The sequence below is a fragment of the Mastigoproctus giganteus genome, chromosome 13, assembly GCF_048544385.1.
Source record: "Mastigoproctus giganteus isolate SK-2022 chromosome 13, ASM4854438v1, whole genome shotgun sequence".
Classification (NCBI taxonomy): Eukaryota; Metazoa; Arthropoda; class Arachnida; order Uropygi; family Thelyphonidae; genus Mastigoproctus; species Mastigoproctus giganteus.
The window spans coordinates 11,815,477-11,837,286 of NC_143587.1; the positions used below are offsets into that span (position 1 = coordinate 11,815,477).

Consider the following 21,810-nt stretch of genomic DNA (forward strand, 5'->3'; position numbering starts at 1 on the left):
TGATCATCATCAGGCTCAGGTAGTCAACCCATCTCTGTTAAGTGGTCCAATCTGATTCATCCATTTCCTTCTACAGTTTACATAAGTAAAGAATTCCTTTCTGTTTTTCTTTGCATCCTTTGCCAAAGATTTCTCATAATCTGCCTTTGCTTGCCTGACCTCCATTGTGACTTTATTACAGACTAGTTTATACCTGCCATAGGAGGTGCCTCCATAGCCAGGTGGGAAGGAGCAGCAGTGCGTAGCACACGCTTTTTGATTAAACCGAGGTTCGAGCTCGTCACCACCAAATACGGAGGATGCGGAAAGGTTCAGAGAATGACCACCGCATATCCCGAAGCAATATGGCCTTAGTTGCTAATGCTCCTAAAAACCAAAAAACAAACAAACAACAACCTGCCATAGGCTTCTGTATCACCTGATACTTTATATGCATCCCATACATTCTTCTTCTCTGCCACTAGCCTCATTGGCACCTTCGTAGCCAGGTGGGCAGGAGCATCAGTGCATAGCACACGCTTCTTAATTAGACCGGGGTTCGAGCCTGTGACCACCAAATACGGAGGTTGCAGAAAGGCCAGGGAATGACCACTGCATATCCTAGAAGCAATATGGCTTTAGTTGCTAATGCTCCTAAAAACCAAATAACAAACAACAACAACTAGCCTCATTAATACCTCTGACATCCATTTAGGCCTAAACCTTGAACAGTATTTCTTAGTTGGAATGAAAAGCCTAGTAGCCTCCAAAATTAAGTCCCCGAAGGCTCCCCCTTTAGAATTCACTTAACATCATCAGTTGATCCCACTGTACAGAATTTAAAAACTGTCTGAGACCTCTTTAGTCACCTTTACGAAAGCAGAAGCTCTTCCCTTTAGCCTTGATTGTAGTTACATCTTTAATTAATTCTCACATCATTACATTGTGATCACTGTCGCCCAGTAGTTCCTTTATCTGCAGATTCTTAATGCATGAAGAATCACTACTGATAATCAGATCAAGAGTATTACTCCTTCTGGTTGTCTCTTAAACATGTTGCTGTAGAAAACAGTCACCCAATAAATCCAAAAAAGTCTTGCTAGTGTGCGAGTGACTAACCCACAAGTTCCAGTCAATATCTGGAAAGTTAAAATCTCCCATTATAAGACATTCTGATTTACTGGCCCACTCTTTCTCTGCACAATTGCTCATTATACTTATCAGATTCATTAGGCCTATATAACACACACCTCTCATTTTTCCTTTTCCATTGCTTATTTCACACCAAACAGACTCAACAATGCATTGTCCACCAACATGAATTGGATGTTGATGGACAATGCACTAACATCAATTGGATGCACTTCCTTAGATTTTGTTTCTTAACTAACAGTATCACCCCTCCTCCCTTCCTATTCTGTCTATCCTTTCTATACGCATTATACTCTCCAATATCCAATTCTGCACTGCCTATATCTGTGTGACATGATGTCTCTGATATCACAACAATATCTGCCTTTGATGTCTTGACTAGCACCTCAAATTCATCAAGTTTATCAACTATACTCCTAACATTGGTGTACATGCAAGTATACATGCACTTGTCCCTGTTCCTAGCCATCCTAACACAGCCCATGTATTTACTTGTTCCACTATGACTCCCGGCAGTCCCGGAAATCTCGATTACCTTGCTTTCTAGTCTGCTACCCATTCTAATAGAAGCAGTGCAAGAATCACTTTTCAATCTGTCGGCGGCCATTGTTAACCTTTTAGTCTGTGTATGCCCCCCACGCTAGCAGTTTTCCGACCCTTCGAACACTGCCTCGATAGCATCAGCAAATATTTTTGCACCCTTTCTATTTAAGTGTATCCCATCCCTGTAGAAGCAGTCACTATTGTCAACAAGCACAGACCAGGCTGAAAAAAATTCTAGGGCTGAATTGATTGACAAAGCTCTCATCATATACTCCCTTCTATAGTGTCTGTCGCGACTTTTTTTTCAACACTGACCTGTACTTGTTGAGTAAATCTGCAGATCTCTTACTCATAATGTCATTAGTTCCAACGTGTACAACTATCACCTTTTGTGCCCTGAACAGATGATATCTGCTCTACAGTATCATCAGCTTTTGCCCCTGGCAGATATACCCTGGTCCTGTTCCAGCTATCCTTCTTACATAGTATATTCCCCGTCTCCCTGACAATAGAGTCACCAACAATAACTAGTTCCTGGCAAAGAGGGCCCAACATATGACAGAGAAGAAAATTGCAGGGATACATATAAATTAATGGGTGACATGGAAACCTGTGATAGTTATGAGCTGATCTGTAACCAAATCACAAAGAAGATTAGACAGGCAAAGCCAGATTATGAGAAATCTTTGGCAAAGGATGCAAACAAAAACAGCAAAGAGTTCTTTACCTATGTAAACTCTAGAAGGAAAAGGATGAATCAGTTTGGTCCACTGTATATTGATGGTTCAACCGTTGATGATCCTGCTCAGGTGGCTAACAAATTAAATGAGGATTTTGCATCTACCTTCACACATGAGGAGTTATTCAGGGAGGGCAATGCCAGAGGTGAATTAAACTCTGGCAGTAAGCTAGATGATTTTGTAATAACTGAGAGGAAAGTGGTAAAGAAATTGTTGAAAATAAACATAAAAAAGGCATCCAGGGTGGATGGCATCTATCCAGTTATATTAAAGGAGGCAGCAAAGGAAGTAAGCAAACCCTTAGCCATAATTATGAGAGCTTCCTGGACTCAGGAGAGGTACCCATTGACTGGAGATGTGAAAATGTGACCCCAATTCACAAAGGAGGATCAAAGGGTGACACAAGTAATTATAGACCTGTGAGTTTAACTTCTGTTCCAGGAAAATTAATGGAGGCACTGGTTAAAGAAGCACTGCAGGATCATCTAGACATGACTTCAGTTATAGCTCGGACACAGCATGGTTTTGTTAAGGGAAAGTCTTGCCTGACCAATTTTATTGCATACTATGATGTGGTCACAAAGGAACTGGATGCAGGGAATAACTTTGATAACATATATTTGGATCTGAGAAAGGCTTTTGATACTGTTGCACATGGAAGACTGCTGCACTAATTGGAGCAGTGTGGCATTGGAGGCAAATTGCTGCTATGGATAAAAGGATGGTTGAGTGGGAGAAGACAGAGTGGTAATCAATGGACACTGCTAATCGTGGACTAATGTTATTAGTGGAGTCCCTCAGGGTTCAATGTTGGGTCCATTGTTGTTTTCTGTATTTAGAAATGATATACCATCTTTTGATGATGGTATATCAAGCTTAATGTCCAAGTTTGCAGACAATATGAAGGTTGCCAGGGTTTTTAAGGACACTAATGACAGTACGCTGCTGCAGCAGGATCTAGAAAAGTTGAGCAGATTGGCTGAGAGGTGGCAAATGAAGTTTAACATTGACAAATTTAAAGTACTATATATTGGAAGCAGTAACCCCAGACTAATGTATCAACTCTGTGGTACTACACTGACAGTGGTAGATAACGAAAAGGACCTGGGGGTAATTGTGCAGGCAGATATAAAGTTTTCTGAGCAGTGCAAATGGTCTGCAAGAGTAGCTCCTAGTGTCTTGTCAATGATATACAGGAATTTTTCTAGCAGGGATAAGGAGGTGATTATCCCCTTGTATAAGGCAATGGTCAGGCCTCATCTTGAGTACTGTATACAAGTCTGGAGGCCTCATTTTAAGAAGAATGTAGAGCTGTTGGAACGGGTACAAAGAAGGGCAGCAAGATTAGTGAATGGAACAAACGGTTACTCTTACGAAGAAAGGCTTAAATTTTGCAAATTACTGTGTCTGGAGATTAGGCACCTGCAAATTGATCTGATTGAGGTGTATAAAGCCTTGAATGGTTTGAGCATGCTCAATGCTGATGGTATCCTTCCTATTGCTTAGATTAAGAACCTGTGGGTACACAGATTCAAATTGAGGAAAGACAGTTGTAGAATAGATGTGCAGAAGTTTGCCTTTAGCCAGCGGGTAGTTGGTTTGTCGAACAGATTTCGATCTTTTGTTGTGGAAGTTGATAGCCTAAATAAATTTAAGGCTGAGCTGGACAGTTATGTTGAACGAACGGAGGGGTGAAATTTGAGTGTGTGTGTGTTTTTTTTTTTTTTTGGCTGATGCTGCATAAGCTTGCTTTCTTGCATCATATGCCTCCATGTGATGCATCTTATTGCACCATGCCCATGTAACGTGAGCATGGTACAATAACGCAGAGTTTTAGAAGGATTAGCATTAGTAGAGGCATTTGATGCAAGAAAGCAAGCTTATGCAGCATCAGCCAAAAAAAAAATAATAATAAATAAATAAAAAATAACCACTTCCACTTCACCCCTCTGTTTGTTCGAAATACCTGTCCAGCTGAGCCTTAAACTTATTTAGGCTATCAACTTCCACGACAAGGGATGGAATCTGTTCCACCAACCAACCACCTGCTGGCTAAAGGCAAATTTCTGCACGTCTATCCTACATCTGTCTTTCCTCAATTTGAATTTATGCCCTCTCAGGTGATTATTCTGAGCAAGAGGAAGAATCCCATCAGCATTGAGCATGCTCAAACCATTCAAGGCTTTATACACATCTATCAGATCACCTCGCTGGTGCTTAGTCTCTAGACATTGTAATTTGCAAAACTTAAGCCTTTCTTCGTAAGAGCATCCCTTTGTTCCATTCACTAATCTTGTTCCCCTTCTCTGTACTCGTTCCAGCAGCTCTACATCCTTCTTGAAATGAGGCCTCCAGGCCTGTATACAGTACTCTAGGTGTGGCCTGACCATTGCCTTATAGAAGGGAATAATCACCTCCTTATCCCTGCTAGAAAAATTCCTATATATCATTGACAATACACCATGAGCTACTCTTGCAGCCCATCTGCACTGCTCAGAGAACTTCATATCTGCCTGCACAACCACCCCCAGGTCCCTTTCATTCTCTACCACTGTCAGTGTAGTACCACAGAGTTGATACGTTGCTCCGGGGTTGCTGTTTCCCATATGTAGTACTTTACATTTGTCAATGTTAAACTTCATTTGCCACCTCTTAGCCCATCTGCTCAATCTTTCCAGATCCTGATGCAGCAGCATAGTGTCAGTAGTGTCCTTGACAACCCTGCCAACCTTCGTATCGTCTGCAAACTTGGACATTAAGCTTGATATACCATCATCAATATCATTTATAAATACAGAAAACAATAATGGACCCAATACTGAACCCTGAGAGACTCCACTAATAACATTAGTCTACAATGAGCAGTGTCCATTGATTACCACTCTCTGTCTTCTCCCCCCCTCAACCACCCCTTTATCCATAGCAGCAATTTACCTCCAATGCCACACTGTTCCAATTTGTGCAGCAGTCTTGCATGTGCAACAGTATCAAAAGCCTTTCTGAGATCCAAGTATATAATATCAAAGTTATTCCCTGCATCCAGTTCTTTTCTGACTGCATCATAGTATCCAGTCAAATTGGTCAGGCAAGACTTCCCCTTAACAAAACCATGCTGTGTCCGAGCTATAACTGAAGTCTTGTCTAGATGATCCGGCAGTGCTTCTTTAACCAGTGCCTCCATTAATTTTCCGGAAATAGAAGTTAAACTCACAGGTCTATAATTACTTGCGTCAGCCTTTGATCCTCCTTTGTGAATTGGGGTCACATTTGCACATCTCCAGTCCATGGGTACCTCCCCTGGCTCCAAGGAAGCTCTCATAATTATGGCTAAGGGTTTGCTTACTTCCTTTGCTGCCTCCTTTAATATAACTGGATAGATCCCATCCACCCCAGGTGCCTTTCTTGTGTTTATCTTCAACAATTTCTCCTCTAATTTTTCTCTCAGTTATTAAAAGATTCTCTAGCTTACTGCCAGAGTTGGATACACCTCTGGTATTCCCCTCACTGAATAACTCCTCATGTGTGAAGGATTGAAATTAATTGTTTTCTTTGCCTCACTGGAGAATTACACGGAGATTAGCATTTTAAGTAATTGGTTGTGAATATTCAAGAAGTTGAATCTGATTGTGCAGGGCAAGATTTATCAAACCAGAGAAGATGGAATGTAGTGTACTATCATCAGCAAAACTATGGTAAGGATTTCCAAACTGTAGAAGGCCATTAAAAAGATAAAAAGTGGAAGAAAGAACTGAACTTGGGGGGGGGGGGGCAGCATTATCAAGTAGAAAGCCATCTACCATCATCTGTAGTGAGCAATCAGAAGGCTTTACTTCACTTATTGAATGGCAACTCACCTTGAATAATTGCAATGGTAGTGTGGTTATTCTCACTTCACTTACTGAATGACGTTTCATGTTGAACAACCACATTACCACTATTTTGTCAAGTATTAGGATTAGTTGAGGCATATGATGCAAGAAACAAGTAATTTCAATAATGATTGGCTAATATCTGATGAGAGACTAGTGATCCTTGAAATAGGGTGTCTTGACTGTTTCTCATCTTTCAAATAAATGGGAAAGTATCCTTTAAATCACACCATTTGTTTAAAAGTAGTACAATACTAAGGCAGTTCAACTTGCAGTAAAAGAAAAGTTCGTTCTACTGTGCGCATTAAGATTGTTGCATTTACTAGGCAGTTTTAATGTGTGGCCATTTTGGCCACAAAACATGAGGAAATCGTCTTAGGTTTTATTAAATTTTTACTAATTGGACATTGTGACTATATTACAAGTCCTGTGATGAACCAATTTTGTTAATGGTTTATTAGATGCCCATGTTGACTGGTTCTAAATAATCAAGTTAAGTAAATAAATTATATATATATATATATATATATATATATATATATATATTGTTTTTTTTCCTTCTTAATGTAGGGTACAAAAGGTTTGACTCTTTTTTATGTTGAAACTAGAACAACAGATGGAAACCTCAACAATATTCAGATGGTAAGACTTAAAGACAAATTAGGAACGCGACCAGTTCCAACTGCAGAGCTACTTTTGGATGGTACCATAGCATATCAAGTAAGTGGGAAAGAAAAGTGCTGGATTCTTGTTGAATATTTATAACTTTATTGAAATTCCAGCCTATAAAGTTTACTTAGAGTGGTTCACAACACATAAGAATCAGTATTTGAATTTATATCTATAGATAACTTCTTATGCTCATACTTTTTCTCTCTTTATACATTTTGCGGTTTCCCCAAGATGAAATACAAATAGAATTTTTCTGTTGAAGAAATCAGTTATGAATCAAACAGTTTAGGTTTAGTGTTCATAAACACAAATTAACCAAAATGCACCATACAATGTCACTATTTGGCATTTTATATGCAGTTTTTCTAATCTGAGCTGTGCTAAAAATAATGGGAAATATATAAATATAAAAAAAACACAAGGAAGAAGTTAAGTACAGCCAAGATAATGTCTCCAGTAAGTAATAACAGCACTGAGTTTCACAAGGTAAGTGTTGTTAACTTGTGAAAGTCCAAAATAGTAAATTTTATCATAGACTTCTATAACTACATAGCAACTTATTAAATTTTATCATAGACTTCTCTAACTACATAGCAACTTATTAAATTTTAACTTGACTTAAATTATTAGATGCTAGATAGTTTAGCCCTAGTAAACAGCCAGTACTAGATGATTCTGTTCTTATTTTGATATACCTTTGGGAATTATTTGTTTGTAAATACAATTTGTAAACATTTTTTAAATATAATGAAAGTGCTCTTATTTAAAATTAAAAATTGTTTGTTTTACCTGAGAAAAACAAACTTACTTTTTAATATATATCTGTGTATTAAAAAGGATGTGTGTTATATACAGGTGACCCCCGCTTAACGCTGATAATTCGTTCCGGAAAAACTGAGCACTAAGTGAACCCGCGCTAAGCGAGTGCCGCATTCCCATAAGGTAACATATGTATTTGTGAGTTGCAGTCAGTGCCAAAGGATATTTCCTAATCAATAATAAATGGTAGTGAAAAGATGCACAAATTTCGGTCAAAATATTTAATATTCAAATATTTGTACATATAAAATATTCTGCATTACATACGTATATAATTATGTGGTAACTATTTACGTATCAAAATTAAACTTAAAATTCCTATTAAAATCATGAATTTAATTGATCTAAATTGGTTTTAATTGATTTAATTTAATTGATGAATTTAATCTTGAAAAATTTGTCGATTTTGGATTGAACTTTGGCCCTCTTCCAAATAAATTAAAAGGGGTATTAATTTTAAATCCCCTGCAGCGTTACCACCCAACAATAAAGTGAACCGATCCTTCGCTGCTTTGAAAACTGGCATGTTTTTTTTCTTCTTTCAATATGAAACTTCTTTTAGGCATTTGTTTCCACAAAAGTCCTGCTTCATCTATGTTAAAAACTTGTCGAGAAGTATAACACATAATACCCTTCTTCAATAATTTTAACAAGTTCTTTTTTGAAAGTTTCGGCTCCTTGATCTGCACTTTCGGCTTCTCCCTGGATTTTAAATCTATTCAACCAGCCCTTACCAGTTTTAAATGGTTCCACATTTTTTTTTTTTAGGTGAGTTTTCTTCAGATAATCATATTGCTAATCTCTTTTTTTTTTTTCTCTCTCTCTCTCACTCTCTTTTTTTATAATATTTAACTTAACTGAATTCTGCATTGGATATTATCTTAAATAAAATTAGTTAAAAGTCTTTCCATTTCAATCCTAATAGCCGGCCTAGCCCTAGTTGCTTGCAGTAAAACAGCTATCTTTCCCGCTGTTAAAATTAATTCTTTATTTTTTTATAATTGTTCTTACAGTAAACTTGCAAGTCCTAAATTATGGCACACATCCGCTTGTCGTTGACCGGAATCAATTCGCTTCAAAACGTCTAATTTAATTTTCAAATTCAGTCTTTTTCTTACATTTGTAGTCTTCGTACTGCACCCAGACATTGTTGCTTTTTCATTCCTATCGGCCATTATTAACTCTTCAAAAATGTAACTGTGTTGGTTGCATTAATTACGATACAATGTTCGAGTAAACTGTCCGTTACGCACGATGTCTAATACTATACTGAGTGATGACTAGACTTCGGATAAATGCATATAACGCAAATATTGCAAGCAATATACTTGATCATTTTTTAAAATGTTGATCTCGGAACTACGTTACAAGTCACTGTACTGCAATTAAATTAGCATGCAAGAAAATTTCACTGAGCGTGGGAAAATTTTTCAAGTCGGCGGGGGAAACATTTTAATGCTGTTTTGCTATTCATTTTCAAGCTATCGACTCCATCAAATGAAACAATTTTTGTTAAATATGCCAAAAATGCAATCTGTAAAAGAGCATTATAGTGATCTGTGACAGCATTGTAGTCAGATACGGGTTATAATATAAGAACAGCGTTATAGCGAATCAGTGTAAAGCGAACCGCATTATAATGGGGGCATGCTGTATATATATTGCACGCGTGCACAAACACACACACACACACACACACACACACACACACACACACACACACACACACACACACACAAGGTGCAAGCCGAAAGTTGATTAGCTGCATGGAGTGCTCGGAAAATCATCTTTGGAGACTAACAGAATACTTAAACAAGCATTTGATGATGCTGTGGGTAGAATACAAACTTTTCAATGGTATTCATATTTTCAAGACAGCCAAAACTTTGGTTGAGAATTTTGAGCACTCAGATTAGCATTAGCATTAGCATTAGTAGAGGCATATGATGCAAGAAAGCAAGCTTATTCAGCATCAGCCAAAAAAAAAAAAAAAAACCCTCTCCCATTTCACCCCTCCGTTCGTTCGAAATACCTGTCCAGTTGAGCTTTAAATTTGTTTAGGCTATCAACTTCAACAACAAGTGATGGAAGTCGGTTCCACCAACCAACCACCCGCTGGCCAAAGGCAAATTTCCGCACATCTATCCGACATCCGTCCTTCCTCAATTTGAATTTATGCCCTCTGAGGTGATTATTCTGAGAAAGATGAAGAATCCCATTGGCATTGAGCATGCTCAAACCATTCAAAGCCTTATACACCTCTATCAGATCACCTCGCCGGTGCCTAGTCTCCAGACTCTGTAATTTGCAAAACTTAAGCCTTTCTTCGTAAGAGCAACCCTTTGTTCCATTTACTAATCTTGTTGCCCTTCTCTGTACCCGTTCCAGCAGCTCTACATCCTTCTTGAAATGAGGCCTCCAGACCTGTATACAGTACTCAAGATGTGGCCTAACCATTGCCTTATACAAGGGAATAATCACCTCCTTATCCCTGCTAGAAAAATTCCTGTATATCATTGACAAGACACCATGAGCTACTCTTGCAGCTCGTCTGCACTGCTCAGAGAACTTCATATCTGCCTGCACAATTACCCCCAGGTCCTTTTCATTCTCCACCACTGTCAGTGTAGTACCACAGAGTTGATACATTGCTCTGGGGTTACTGTTACCCATATGTAGTACTTTACATTTGTCAATGTTAAACTTCATTTGCCACCTCTCAGCCCATCTGTTCAACCTTTCCAGATCCTGTTGCAGCAGCATAGCGTCAGTAGTGTCCTTAACGACCCTGCCAACCTTTGTATCATCTGCAAACTTAGACATTAAACTTGATATCCCATCATCAATATCATTCATAAACACCGAAAACAACAAAGGACCCAACACTGAACCTTGAGGAACTCCACTAATAACATTAGTCCACGTTGAGCAGTGTCCATTGATTACCACTCTCTGTCTTCTGCCACTCAACCATCCCCTTATCCATAGCAGCAATTTGCCTCCAATGCCACACTGCTCCAATTTGTGCAGCAGTCTTCCATGTGCAACAGTATCAAAAGCCTTTCTAAGATCCAAATATATAATATCAAAGTTATTCCCTGCATCCAGTTCTTTTGTGACTACATCATAGTATCCAATCAAATTGGTCAGGCAAGACCTGCCCTTAACAAAACCATGCTGCGTCTGACCTATAACTGAATTCTTGTCTAGATGATCCTGCAGTGCTTCTTTAACCAGTGCCTCCATTAATTTACCTGGAACAGAAGTTAAACTAACAGGTCTATAATTACTTGTGTCAGCCTTTGATCCTCCTTTGTGAATTGGGGTTGCATTTGCACATCTCCAGTCTATGGGTACCTCCCCTGAGTCCAAAGAAGCTCTCATAATTATGGCTAGGGGTTTGCATACTTCCTTTGCTGCCTCCTTTAATATAACTGGATAGATGCCATCCACCCCGGGTGCCTTTTTTATGTTTATCCTCAACAATCTCTCCTCCACTTTCCTCTCAGTTATTACAAAATCATCCAGCTCACTGCCAATGTTTACTTTACCTACATCATTCTCCTTCCTGAATAACTCCTCATGCGTGAATGTAGATGCAAAATACTCGTTTAGATTGTTAGCCACCTGAGCAGGATCCTCAACTGTTGAACCATCAATATCCAGTGGACCAATCTGATTCATCCCTTTCCTTCTCGAGTTCAAGTATGTAAAGAACTCCTTTCTGTTTTTCTTTGCATCCTTTGCCAAGGATTTTTCGTAGTCTGCCTTTGCCTGCCTAATCTCCTTTGTGACTTGGTTACAGACCAACTTATATCTATCATAGGCTTCCATGTCACCCATTAATTTGTATGTATCCCATGCATTTTTCTTCTCTGCCACATGTCTCATTAGTCCATCTGACAACCATTTAGGCCTAAACCTTGAACAATATTTCTTAGTTGGTATGTAAAGCCTGGTAGCCACCAAGATTAGTTCCTTGAATGCTTCCCATTTTGAGTTTGCTGTTGGTAACATCATCAGTTCGTCCCACTGTATAGAATTTAAATACTGTCTCAGACCATCATAGTCGCCTTTACGAAAACAAAAACCCTTCCCTTTACCTCTGATGGTAGTTACCTCCTTGAGTAAATCCCACTTCAACACACTGTGATCACTGCCACCTAGTGGTTCATTTATCTGCAGGTTCTTAATGCATGAAGAATCACTACTGATAATCAGATCAAGAGTATTGCTCCCTCTTGTTGCCTCACGAACATGCTGATGTAGAAAACAATCATCCAATAAATCCACAAAAGCCTTGCTAGTGTGCGAGTGACCAACCCACAAATTCCAGTCAATATCTGGGAAATTAAAATCCCCCATTATAAGACTCTCTGATTTACTGGCCCACTCTATTTCCCTGTACAATATATTATTATACTCATCAGAGTCATTAGGCCTTTAGCACACTCCTACTCTCAATTTTGATTTCCCTATGCTTATGTCACACCAAACTGACTCGACACTGCCCTGTCCATCGATGTCAACTGGCTTCACTTCCTTTGACTTTGTGTTTCTTAATTAATAGCATAACCCCTCCTCCCCTCCTGTCCTGTCTATCCTTTCTATATACATTGTATTCCCCAAATTCCTGTTCCGCATTACTTATATCTGTGTGACACCACGTCTCTGATATCCCAACAATATCTGCCTTTGATGTTTTGAGCAATACCTCAAATTCATCAAATTTATTTACCAAACTCCTAGCATTGGTGTACACGCAGGTATACATGCACCTGTTTCTATTCTTAGCTACCCTAACACAACCCATGTGTTTACTTGTAACGCAATGACTACCAGCAGTCTCTGAAATATCCTGCATCTTGTTTTTCAGACTTCTGCTCATTTGAATAGAAGCAGTGCAAGAATCACTTCCACCTCTGCCAGTGGCTACTGTTAATCTATTAGTCCTTGTATCCCCCCCCCCAACTAGCAGTTTTCCGACCCACCTAACACTGCCTCGACAGCATCAGCAAAAATTCTTGCACCCTTTCTATTTAAGTGTATCCCATCCCTGTAGAAGCAATCTCTCCTGTTAACAAGTACAGTCCAAGCTGAAAAAAATTCTACCCCTTGAGCCTTGCACAATCCCTCCAGGGCCGAATTGATCGACAAGGCTCTCATCATATACTCCCTCCTATCGTGTCTGGGCAGAATTGCAGACACTTTCAAGTTCAACCCTAATTCACGGCTTTTTTTCAACAGTGACCTGTACTTGCTAAGTAATTCCGCCGGTCTCCTACTCTTAATATCATTAGTGCCAACGTGTACAACTATATCACCTTTTGTGCCCTTAAAAGATGATATCCGCTCTACAACGTCATCAACCTTTGCCCCTGGCAGACATACCCTGGTCCTATTCCACCTATCCTTTTTACAAAGCATGTTCCCCGTTTCCCTGACAATAGAGTCACCAACAACCAATAGTTCCTGTGGGACCAGCGCATTCTGCCTAGGGGGCTGCCGCTGTGTTGCCTGATGACCAAGTGCAAGCTCTGGCGTTGATGTGGGCAGCTGAGAGCTTGATGGGCCCCTCAATTTATTTCCTTCGAGGGCATCCACCCTGTCCTTCAAGGTCTCATAAAGGCCCATAACAACGCTGAGTTGTCGCCTGATTTCCTTGCACTCCTTACATCGTGCACACACAAAGACATCCCCCTTGGCAGTATCATGTCCCGTACCCGACTGCTCCGCAAACATGAAGCAAACAGTGCATTTTAATAGACTGTGATTCAGAGGGCAACTGCACCCCTCAGTTCTCCCCTGAACCACAGCACTCCCATTAGCTTGAGCCTTTTGCTTTGCTGCTCTGGTCAGAGTCATGATTCCAATTTAATTCAATAAAATTTAAAACAAAAATTAAATCCTTAAGTTATATCCCAAAACAGTTATGTTATATATATATATATATATATATATTTTTTTTTTTTTTTTTTTTTTTTTCGGTATCTAGTGTTCCCTTTATACAACTTCCGTATCACGTGTACCACTATAGTTATGTATTAATTATTTGTTACGATTAAGTCGTTATATATATTTATAGAGTTAAAAATACAATTTAATTGACAATAAAGTTTATCAAGATTAATAGATTTACTGATTAATTGACAATATTATATTATGCAGTATACTACACTAAGCTTATGCTATCGTGTAAAAATGGCGGGAAATTCACGAACGGTATTTCTACGGACTCGTAAGTATTGATTAGCTTCGAAATCTCGCTATCTCAATTTAGAATAAACTAAGGATCCTGACTAGGTCTATAATCTACTTATAGAAGATAATTTGATATAACAATTGGTTAATAAATCGACTAAATTTGGTTAAAAGACCTCTCGTTCAATTTGTGACACGTGGATTTGATACCGTTACCGATACTAAGTAATATCTACGAAATCTCTGTCTAAGTTAAACTTTAAACTAAGTATCGTAACTAGGAATATAAAGCTACTCTAGAAAATAAGTTAATATGACAATTTAAACTAATAAAGCAGAAAATAAATCAGGAAAAACTTCTCTGTTTGAAGAGCTTTAAGGAGCAATGGCTGCCCAGGCAAACCTCGCACCCAGAATTGTTTATTGTTAGATTAGACTGATAAAAATGTTGAAAAGTGCACCAAGTCATCCATAAGGACAGACAGCATACGATTAATGATAATTATAACATTCTATGCCTCCTGTACAATACATTCAGATGCATTTTAACTGAAAATTTAAGATGGGACAGATTGCTGCACAATTTGTTCCATTTTCTGAGTCATGAACAGAAAGAGAACTAGCTTTCTTTATGCAGGGACCTGTAGAAACAGACCAAAAAAGGAGAGAAACTTCCTTTCCAAGATCATAACAGGGGATGAAAGCTGGGTTTATGGTTATGACCAAGAAACAAAACATTAGTCCTCCAAGTGGGAAAGTCCATCATCTCCATGTCCAAAAAAGGCAATGTAGATCAGATCAAACATCAAGAGCATGCTGATTGCTTTCTTTGACAGTGAGAGAATTGTTCATCTGGAGTTCCTTCCACCAGGACAAACTGTAAAGCACCAGTTCTACATCATGATCCTAAGGCATTTGAAGGAGGATGTTAGGAGAAGACATCCAGACCAATGGCACACTCAGGAATGGCTTCTGTATTTTGATAATGCACAAGTCTGACAGCTTTGCGAGTTCAAACAAACTGGTACTACGCAGCATTTCATCACCATAAACAGTTTTTATTTTTTGTTATATTTTTGTTTTATTTTTGTTATATTTCATATATTTTTGTTTACAGATTTTCCAGGATTATAGCAAAATTTGATATTTGTTCATTGCTCCATTGTGAAATCGTGACACAGAATGTTAATGCTACTAACAAAACTGGTTGTTACTAGCAACCTGCTAGCAGACTGAACAATCACTGTACCACCATCTGTTGGAAGAAATCTGAACTACAATATACTTTCATTATTTTCAAAACTCATCAAACATGACAGCAACAGCCCCAATCCGAGAACTTTATGGCCATCCTTTGTACACATATATATTATTTTTTCTTTTCAAGTTGTAACTCATATTTCATAATGCATCACCTGAATCTGTTTTAAGTTTTTAAGTTTTAAAGTTTTTCTCAGAATAGTTGTTGATTTTTTTAAAGAAAATTTTAAAAAATATATATTGTTAATAGTATCAGTTGTAGTAAATAATAAATAAATGATGGCAAGTAGGAGAAAGCATCATTCTGTACTTAGTTGTAATGGCAAACTTAAATTTGCACATAAGAACTGTGCATCTCATATTGTGAAATAGATCACAATATCTGCTTCATGATATGAGATGCTTTTAACCCGTGAGTAAGCAACATTTCTCTATAAACAGAAGTATTTGCTATTTTTTATTCTAAACTTATAGTAGTTTTCATAGGATCAAGTTTAAAAATATAGAAAGCTATTTATAAATAGCAAAAATTTGATTTAATTTTTAAAAAAATTGTATTGGTGGAGAGATTTTGGATATACCATTTTTAGAATATTATGAATAATAATATACATACATTATTATATAAAGTAGTAGTAGTGATGGCAAATGATGCAAGAAATCTAGCTTATATAGCATCAGCCAAAAAAAAAAAAAAATACATAGTTTACCCATCCGTGTCCTCCAAGAATTTGTATAGCTCTTGAATTTTTTTCATCCCATCCACTACTTCTACAACAGCAGGTTGAAGCCTATCCAACAATCAGCTACCTTCTGGCTGAAGGCAACCTTCTGCACATCTATCCAGCAACCATCCTTCATGTGTGTAGGCTCAGTAAGAATGCTGTTAACGTTCAGCTTACTCAGTTCATTCAAGGCTTTAAACACCTCAATCAGATCTCCCCCACGGTGCCTAGTCTTGAGATGCTGCAAAATGTACAACTGAAGCCTTTCTAGGTAAGAGCACCCTTTTGTTCCCTTCACCAGTCAGGTTGCCCTTCTTTGCATCTGTCCCAGCAGATCTACATCCTTCCTAAAGTGAAGCCTCCAACCTTGTATACATTACTCAACATGTGGCCTAACCATGGCCTTATACAAAGGGATAATCATCTCCTTGTCCCTGCTAGCAAAGTTTCTGTATATCATTGACAAAACCCTGTGAACTGTCATTGCAGCATGTGTGAACTGCTCAAAGGATTTCATGTGTGACTGCACAAGTTTGTACCACATCCTACGTCCTTCCTAAAGTGAAGTCTCCAGTCCTGTATGCAGTACTCACTGTGTGGCCTGACCATTGCCTTATACAAAGGGATAATCACCTCCTTCTCCTTGCTAGAAAAATTCCTGTATATCACTGACAAGACACCATGAGCTACTCTTGCTGACTGTCTGCACTGCTCAGAAAACTTCATAACTGACTGCACAATTACCCCCAAGTCTCTTTCATTCTCCACTACCCTGAGTGTAGCACCACACAGTTACTCTGAGGGTGCTGTTACCCATATGCAGTACCTTGCATTTGTCAATGTTCAACTTCAACTGCCATTTCTGAGCCCATTGACCCAATTTTCCTAGATCTTTTTGTACTAGCTCACTCTGATGACTGTCATTAATCACTCTGCCAATCTTTGTAACATCTTCAAACTTAGACATTAAGCATGAAATACCTTCATCAATATCCTTGATAAATGTAAATGTTTTATTAATAAATGAAACATTTATCAAGGATATTGATGAAGGTATTTCATCTTTCCTTCTATTTCATTATTTCGTGGTATTTCATTATTTAACGGTTCATAAATGTTTCATTTATCAAGAAACATTTGAATTTTTCATTGAAACATGTCATTGATAAACTCCACCATTGATAAATGTTGAAAACAACAATGGGCTTAGCACTGAATCCTGGGGAACCCCACTAATAACATTAGTCCACAAAGAGCTCATTGATAACTACTCTTTGTTTTCTTCCACTTAACCAACCCTTTATTCATAGTAGTAACTTGCCCTTAATGCCACATTGCTTCAGTTTGTATAGTAGTCTTTTATGTGCAACAGTATCAAGTCTTCCCAAAATCCAAGTACATGATGCCAAAATTAATTTTTACATCCAGTTCCTTGGTCACTCTTAGCCTGTTAAAAATCTAGTTTTGACTGATTAATAACTGCTTTACAATTGTTGCGAGCTTTGGTGTAGGCAGAAAATGAAACTGAAGAATTGGAAACAAGCCAATTACAATCTGCAACATTCTTCTCTTGAACAGCCTTAGAACACATATTGGAAAACCAAGATTTAGATAAAGGACGAGATTTTAAAGTGGAGTGTGGAATAAAGGATTCCATTCCTAAAAGAATAATTTCACTGATGCAATCTGAGCAAATGTTGACATCAGAATTTTTGTAACAGTAATCCGACCAAGGAAAAGAAGAAAAGAAATTTCGCAGGTAATCCATTCTTGTAATGCCAAACAACACAAGGTTGGGAATAGCCATGAGATGAAGGCTCCATTGGAGAAAAGACAATCACAAATTGTGATTGAGGTGCCTAATGGACAACTCACTTCAACTGTGTATTTAGAAGGGTTGTTTGTGAGAAAAATATCAAGTGTGTTTGCTGTATGGTTAAGATTGTCTGATATTCTGGTAGGCAAGGTCATTAGTAATTGCAAAAGCCTCAGCATCTTGACCAGCTGAGTCTGTGTAACTAGAAAACTGAAGCCATTTGGAGTGGTTCATATTAAAATAACCAAGGAAAATTACCTCACTGTTAGGAAAAGTTCGACTGGAGAAAGTCAAGTTGCAAAGAGAGGAAGTCAAAGAATTCCAAGTGATTAGTGGAGTTGGGAGAATAGTAGAGACAACAGATGAATTTACAACAGACAACAGTAAGTTTTACCTCTCGAGCATCATTGCCAGAATTGACATCTTCAGCTGATAAGTATGCCACTGTGGAGGTTAAGGGCTGTGGAGATTTAGAATGGGTCAGCCGTTCAACCTTATGAAAGAACATATTAATGGATGACTGGACGGTGGCTTTTTTCTTTTCATCATAGATTTCTCTGTAACAAGCAAGCATATCATTCACTCCTCTGTTAACTTTTAAGAATCGTTTGCTGTCAGGATCCATCTTCTCAAACCTTGCGATTGCCGATGCAATTTCACAAAATGCCATTGCCATCTCTCTGGTGATGAAGCATCTCGGCTCCTCATTTGGTTCATCTTGAGCTTCGTCAGCATTTTCTTCTTTCAATCTCACTGCCTGCAAGTCAATAAGTTCTTTGTTAGATAATTCCTTCTTTTCTTCCTCTATTAACTCCTCCAAGCCTTTTACGTGCCGTGGTCATATTTTCTTCCATGCACCATTTAAACAACTTCTAGTAATTTCCGCTCAGGTCTTATTAATGTTTAAAATGACATGGTAAATATTGTAAGAGTTCCAAAAGTCTCTTAATGTAAATTTTTCTCATCGTCTACTGCAGACAATGCCTGAGCAAATGTTGTGCATATATAGCATGCTTTTAAATTTGAAATTGAGTGAAGTCATGTTTAGCAGATGAAATATTACTTTCATGTTCGAATTGAAATCATCTAGATGTGTAGGATGTCCAGGAGCATTATCTAATAGAAGAAAAATCTTGAAAGGAACATTGTTGTGTGCATAATATTTTACAACCTCGGGAATGAAGCAGTATTTAAACCAATCCTCAAAGAGAGATATTGTTATCCATGCTCTCTGGTTCGTTTGGAAATGCATGTGTAGGGTGGCTTTACCGATGCCCTTAAATGCACAAAGATTTTCAGAATGGTACACAAGCAGTGGTTTTAATCTGTAATCTCCTGCTGCATTAGCCCCAAGCAAGAGCGTGGCATTATCTTTTGACACCTTTAAACTTGGCATTGTATTTTCCTTTTTCGAAATGTATGTTTGATCCGGCATTTTTTGCGTTGAATAGCCGCCTTCATCAATAATTTTTTCCAACATATCACAAAATTTCTTTGCAGCTGCAGAATTGACACTGGTGACTTCACTGCATATTTTAATGCTGTGGAAACCAACGTGGTGCTTGAACCTATTAAACTGGTGTAGTGACAAGTGAACAGGCGAAGTTTTTACGGGTGCCAGCAAATAGAGAAGTTTTGCTTTTTTATTGACTTTAATTGGCATATTAATTTATTTTTTAGAGTTGCTTTATATTCCTAGTAACAATACTTTAGTTTAATTTGAATTTAGATAGAGATTTTGTAGGTTATTACTTTGTATTGGTAAGGGCATCAAATCCACGTGTTGAATAGGTTTGCAGCTCCCGCGAATGCTATTTTTAATTATATTTAGCCACTTTATTGACTTAATTGTTAGATTAAATTATTTCTATAAGTAGCTTATAGACCTAGTCAAGCTCCTTGGTTTATTTTGAATTTAGATCGCGGGATTTGGAAAGTAAATAATACCTCGTGTCCGTAGATTAACCGTTCGTAACTTGCCACGATTGTTATACGATACAATGTGTTTGAAAATGAAATGCGCAAGGCATAATCCTTATGGGTTTAGATAATTAAATATATAATATCGGTGTAGATACACCATAGTTAACCCATAAATTTGAACTACGAATGTAGTGTAAAGGGCATCATTTTAATTGTATCTCATATTGTGGCTGCCTTCACAACGAGATAGCTGGTATTGCACTACTTCAAATAAATAACACTTCTCTAGTAGAGAAGACTACTACTGTTATCTATTTTCAGAGGATATCACCACTCAGACGATCATTTCAAAGCTATCGGGCTTCATCATCAGTGGGCGGGCAGGTATCCTGGTAATGCAACATGCCATCACAGTTGCGAAGTCATTTCCACAATATGAGAGATGCCAAAGGGTGTTGGAAATAAAGTATTTGAAAATTGAACTACACATTTGTAGTTCAATTTTATGGGTTAACTATGGTGTATCTGCACTGATATTATATATTATATTCTTCATGCATTAAGAATCTGCAGGTAAATGACCCACTAGGTGGCAGTGATCACAGTGTGCTGAAGTGGGATTTACTCAAAGAGGTAACTACCATTAGGGGTAAAGGGAAGGGTTATTGCTTTCGTAAAGGTGACTACTATGGACTGAGACAGTATTTAAATTCTATACAGTGGGACCAACTGATGATGCTACCAACAGCAAATTCAAAATGGGAAGCATTCATAGAACTTATCTTGGAAGCTACTAGGCTTTACATACCAACTAAGAAATATTTTTCAAGATTTAGGCCTAAGTGGATGTCAGATGAACTAATGAGACATATGGCACAGAAGAAAAATGCATGGGATACATACAGATTAACACGTGACACAGAAGCCTATGATAGATACAAGTTGATCTGTAACCAAGTTACAAAGGAGGTTAGGCAGGCGAAGGCAGATTACGAGAAATCTTTGGCGAGGGATGCAAAGAAAAACAGCAAAGAGTTCTTTACTTTTGTAAACTCTAGAAGGTAGGGAATGAATCAGATTGGTCCACTTGATATCGATGGGTCAACTGTTGATGATCCTGCTCAGGTAGCTAACAAACTAAATGAATATTTTGCATTGACATTCACACAGAGGAGTTATTCAGCGAGGGGAATGCCACAGGTGTATTCAACTCTGGCAGTAAGCTAGAGAATCTTGTAATAACTGAGAGTAAAGTGGAGGGGAAATTGTTGAAGATAAATACAAGAAAGGCACCTGGGGTGGATGGGATCTATCCAGTTATATTAAAGGAGGCAGCAAAGGAAGTAAGCAAACACTTAGCCACAATTATGGGAGCTTCCTTGGACTCAGGGGAAGTACCCATGGACTGGAGATGTGCAAATGTGACCACAATTCACAAAGGAGGATCAAAGGGCGACACAAGTAATTATAGACCTGTTAGTTTAACTTCTGTTCCCGAAAAATTAATGTAGGCACTGGTTAAAGAAGCACTGCAGGATCATCTAGACAAGACTTCAGTTATAGCCAAGACACAGCATGGTTTTGTTAAGGGGAAGTCTTGCCTGACCAATTTGGTTGGATACTATGATGCAGTCACAAAAGAACTGGATGCAGGGAATAACTTTGATATTATATACTTGGATCTTAGAAAGGCTTTTGATACTGTTGCACATGGAAGATTGCTGCACAAATTGGAGCAGTGTGGCATTGGAGGCAAATTGCTGCTATGGATAAAGGGGTGGTTGAGGGGGAGAAGACAGAGAGTGGTAATCAATGGACACTGCTCATCGTGGACTAATGTTATTAGTGGAGTCCGTCAGGGTTCAGCATTGGGTCCATTATTGTTTTCTGTATTTATAAATGATATCGATGATGGTATATCAAGCTTAATGTACAAGTTTGCAGACAGACGATAAGAAGGTTGGCAGGGTTGTCAAGGACACTACTGACACTATGCTACTGCAACAGGATCTGGAAAGGTTGAGCAGATGGGCTGAGAGGTGGCAAATGAAGTTTAACATTGACAGATGTAAAGTACTACATATGGGAAACAGCAACCCCAGAGCAACGTA

General features: G+C 38.2%; 1 protein-coding gene across 1 annotated transcript in view; it reads left to right on the forward strand.

The window, feature by feature from the left end:
• Window positions 1-21,810, forward strand: part of LOC150075765 (acyl-CoA dehydrogenase family member 11-like) — a gene marked incomplete at its 3' end in the record, with an annotated part of 132,322 nt that overhangs the window by 33,714 nt on the left and 76,798 nt on the right. Inside the window, exon 6 of the mRNA XM_090387876.1 lies at window positions 6,854-7,003. Within this exon, the coding sequence (XP_090244002.1) occupies window positions 6,854-7,003 (150 nt within the window). The remainder of the gene's footprint in view (window positions 1-6,853; window positions 7,004-21,810) is intronic.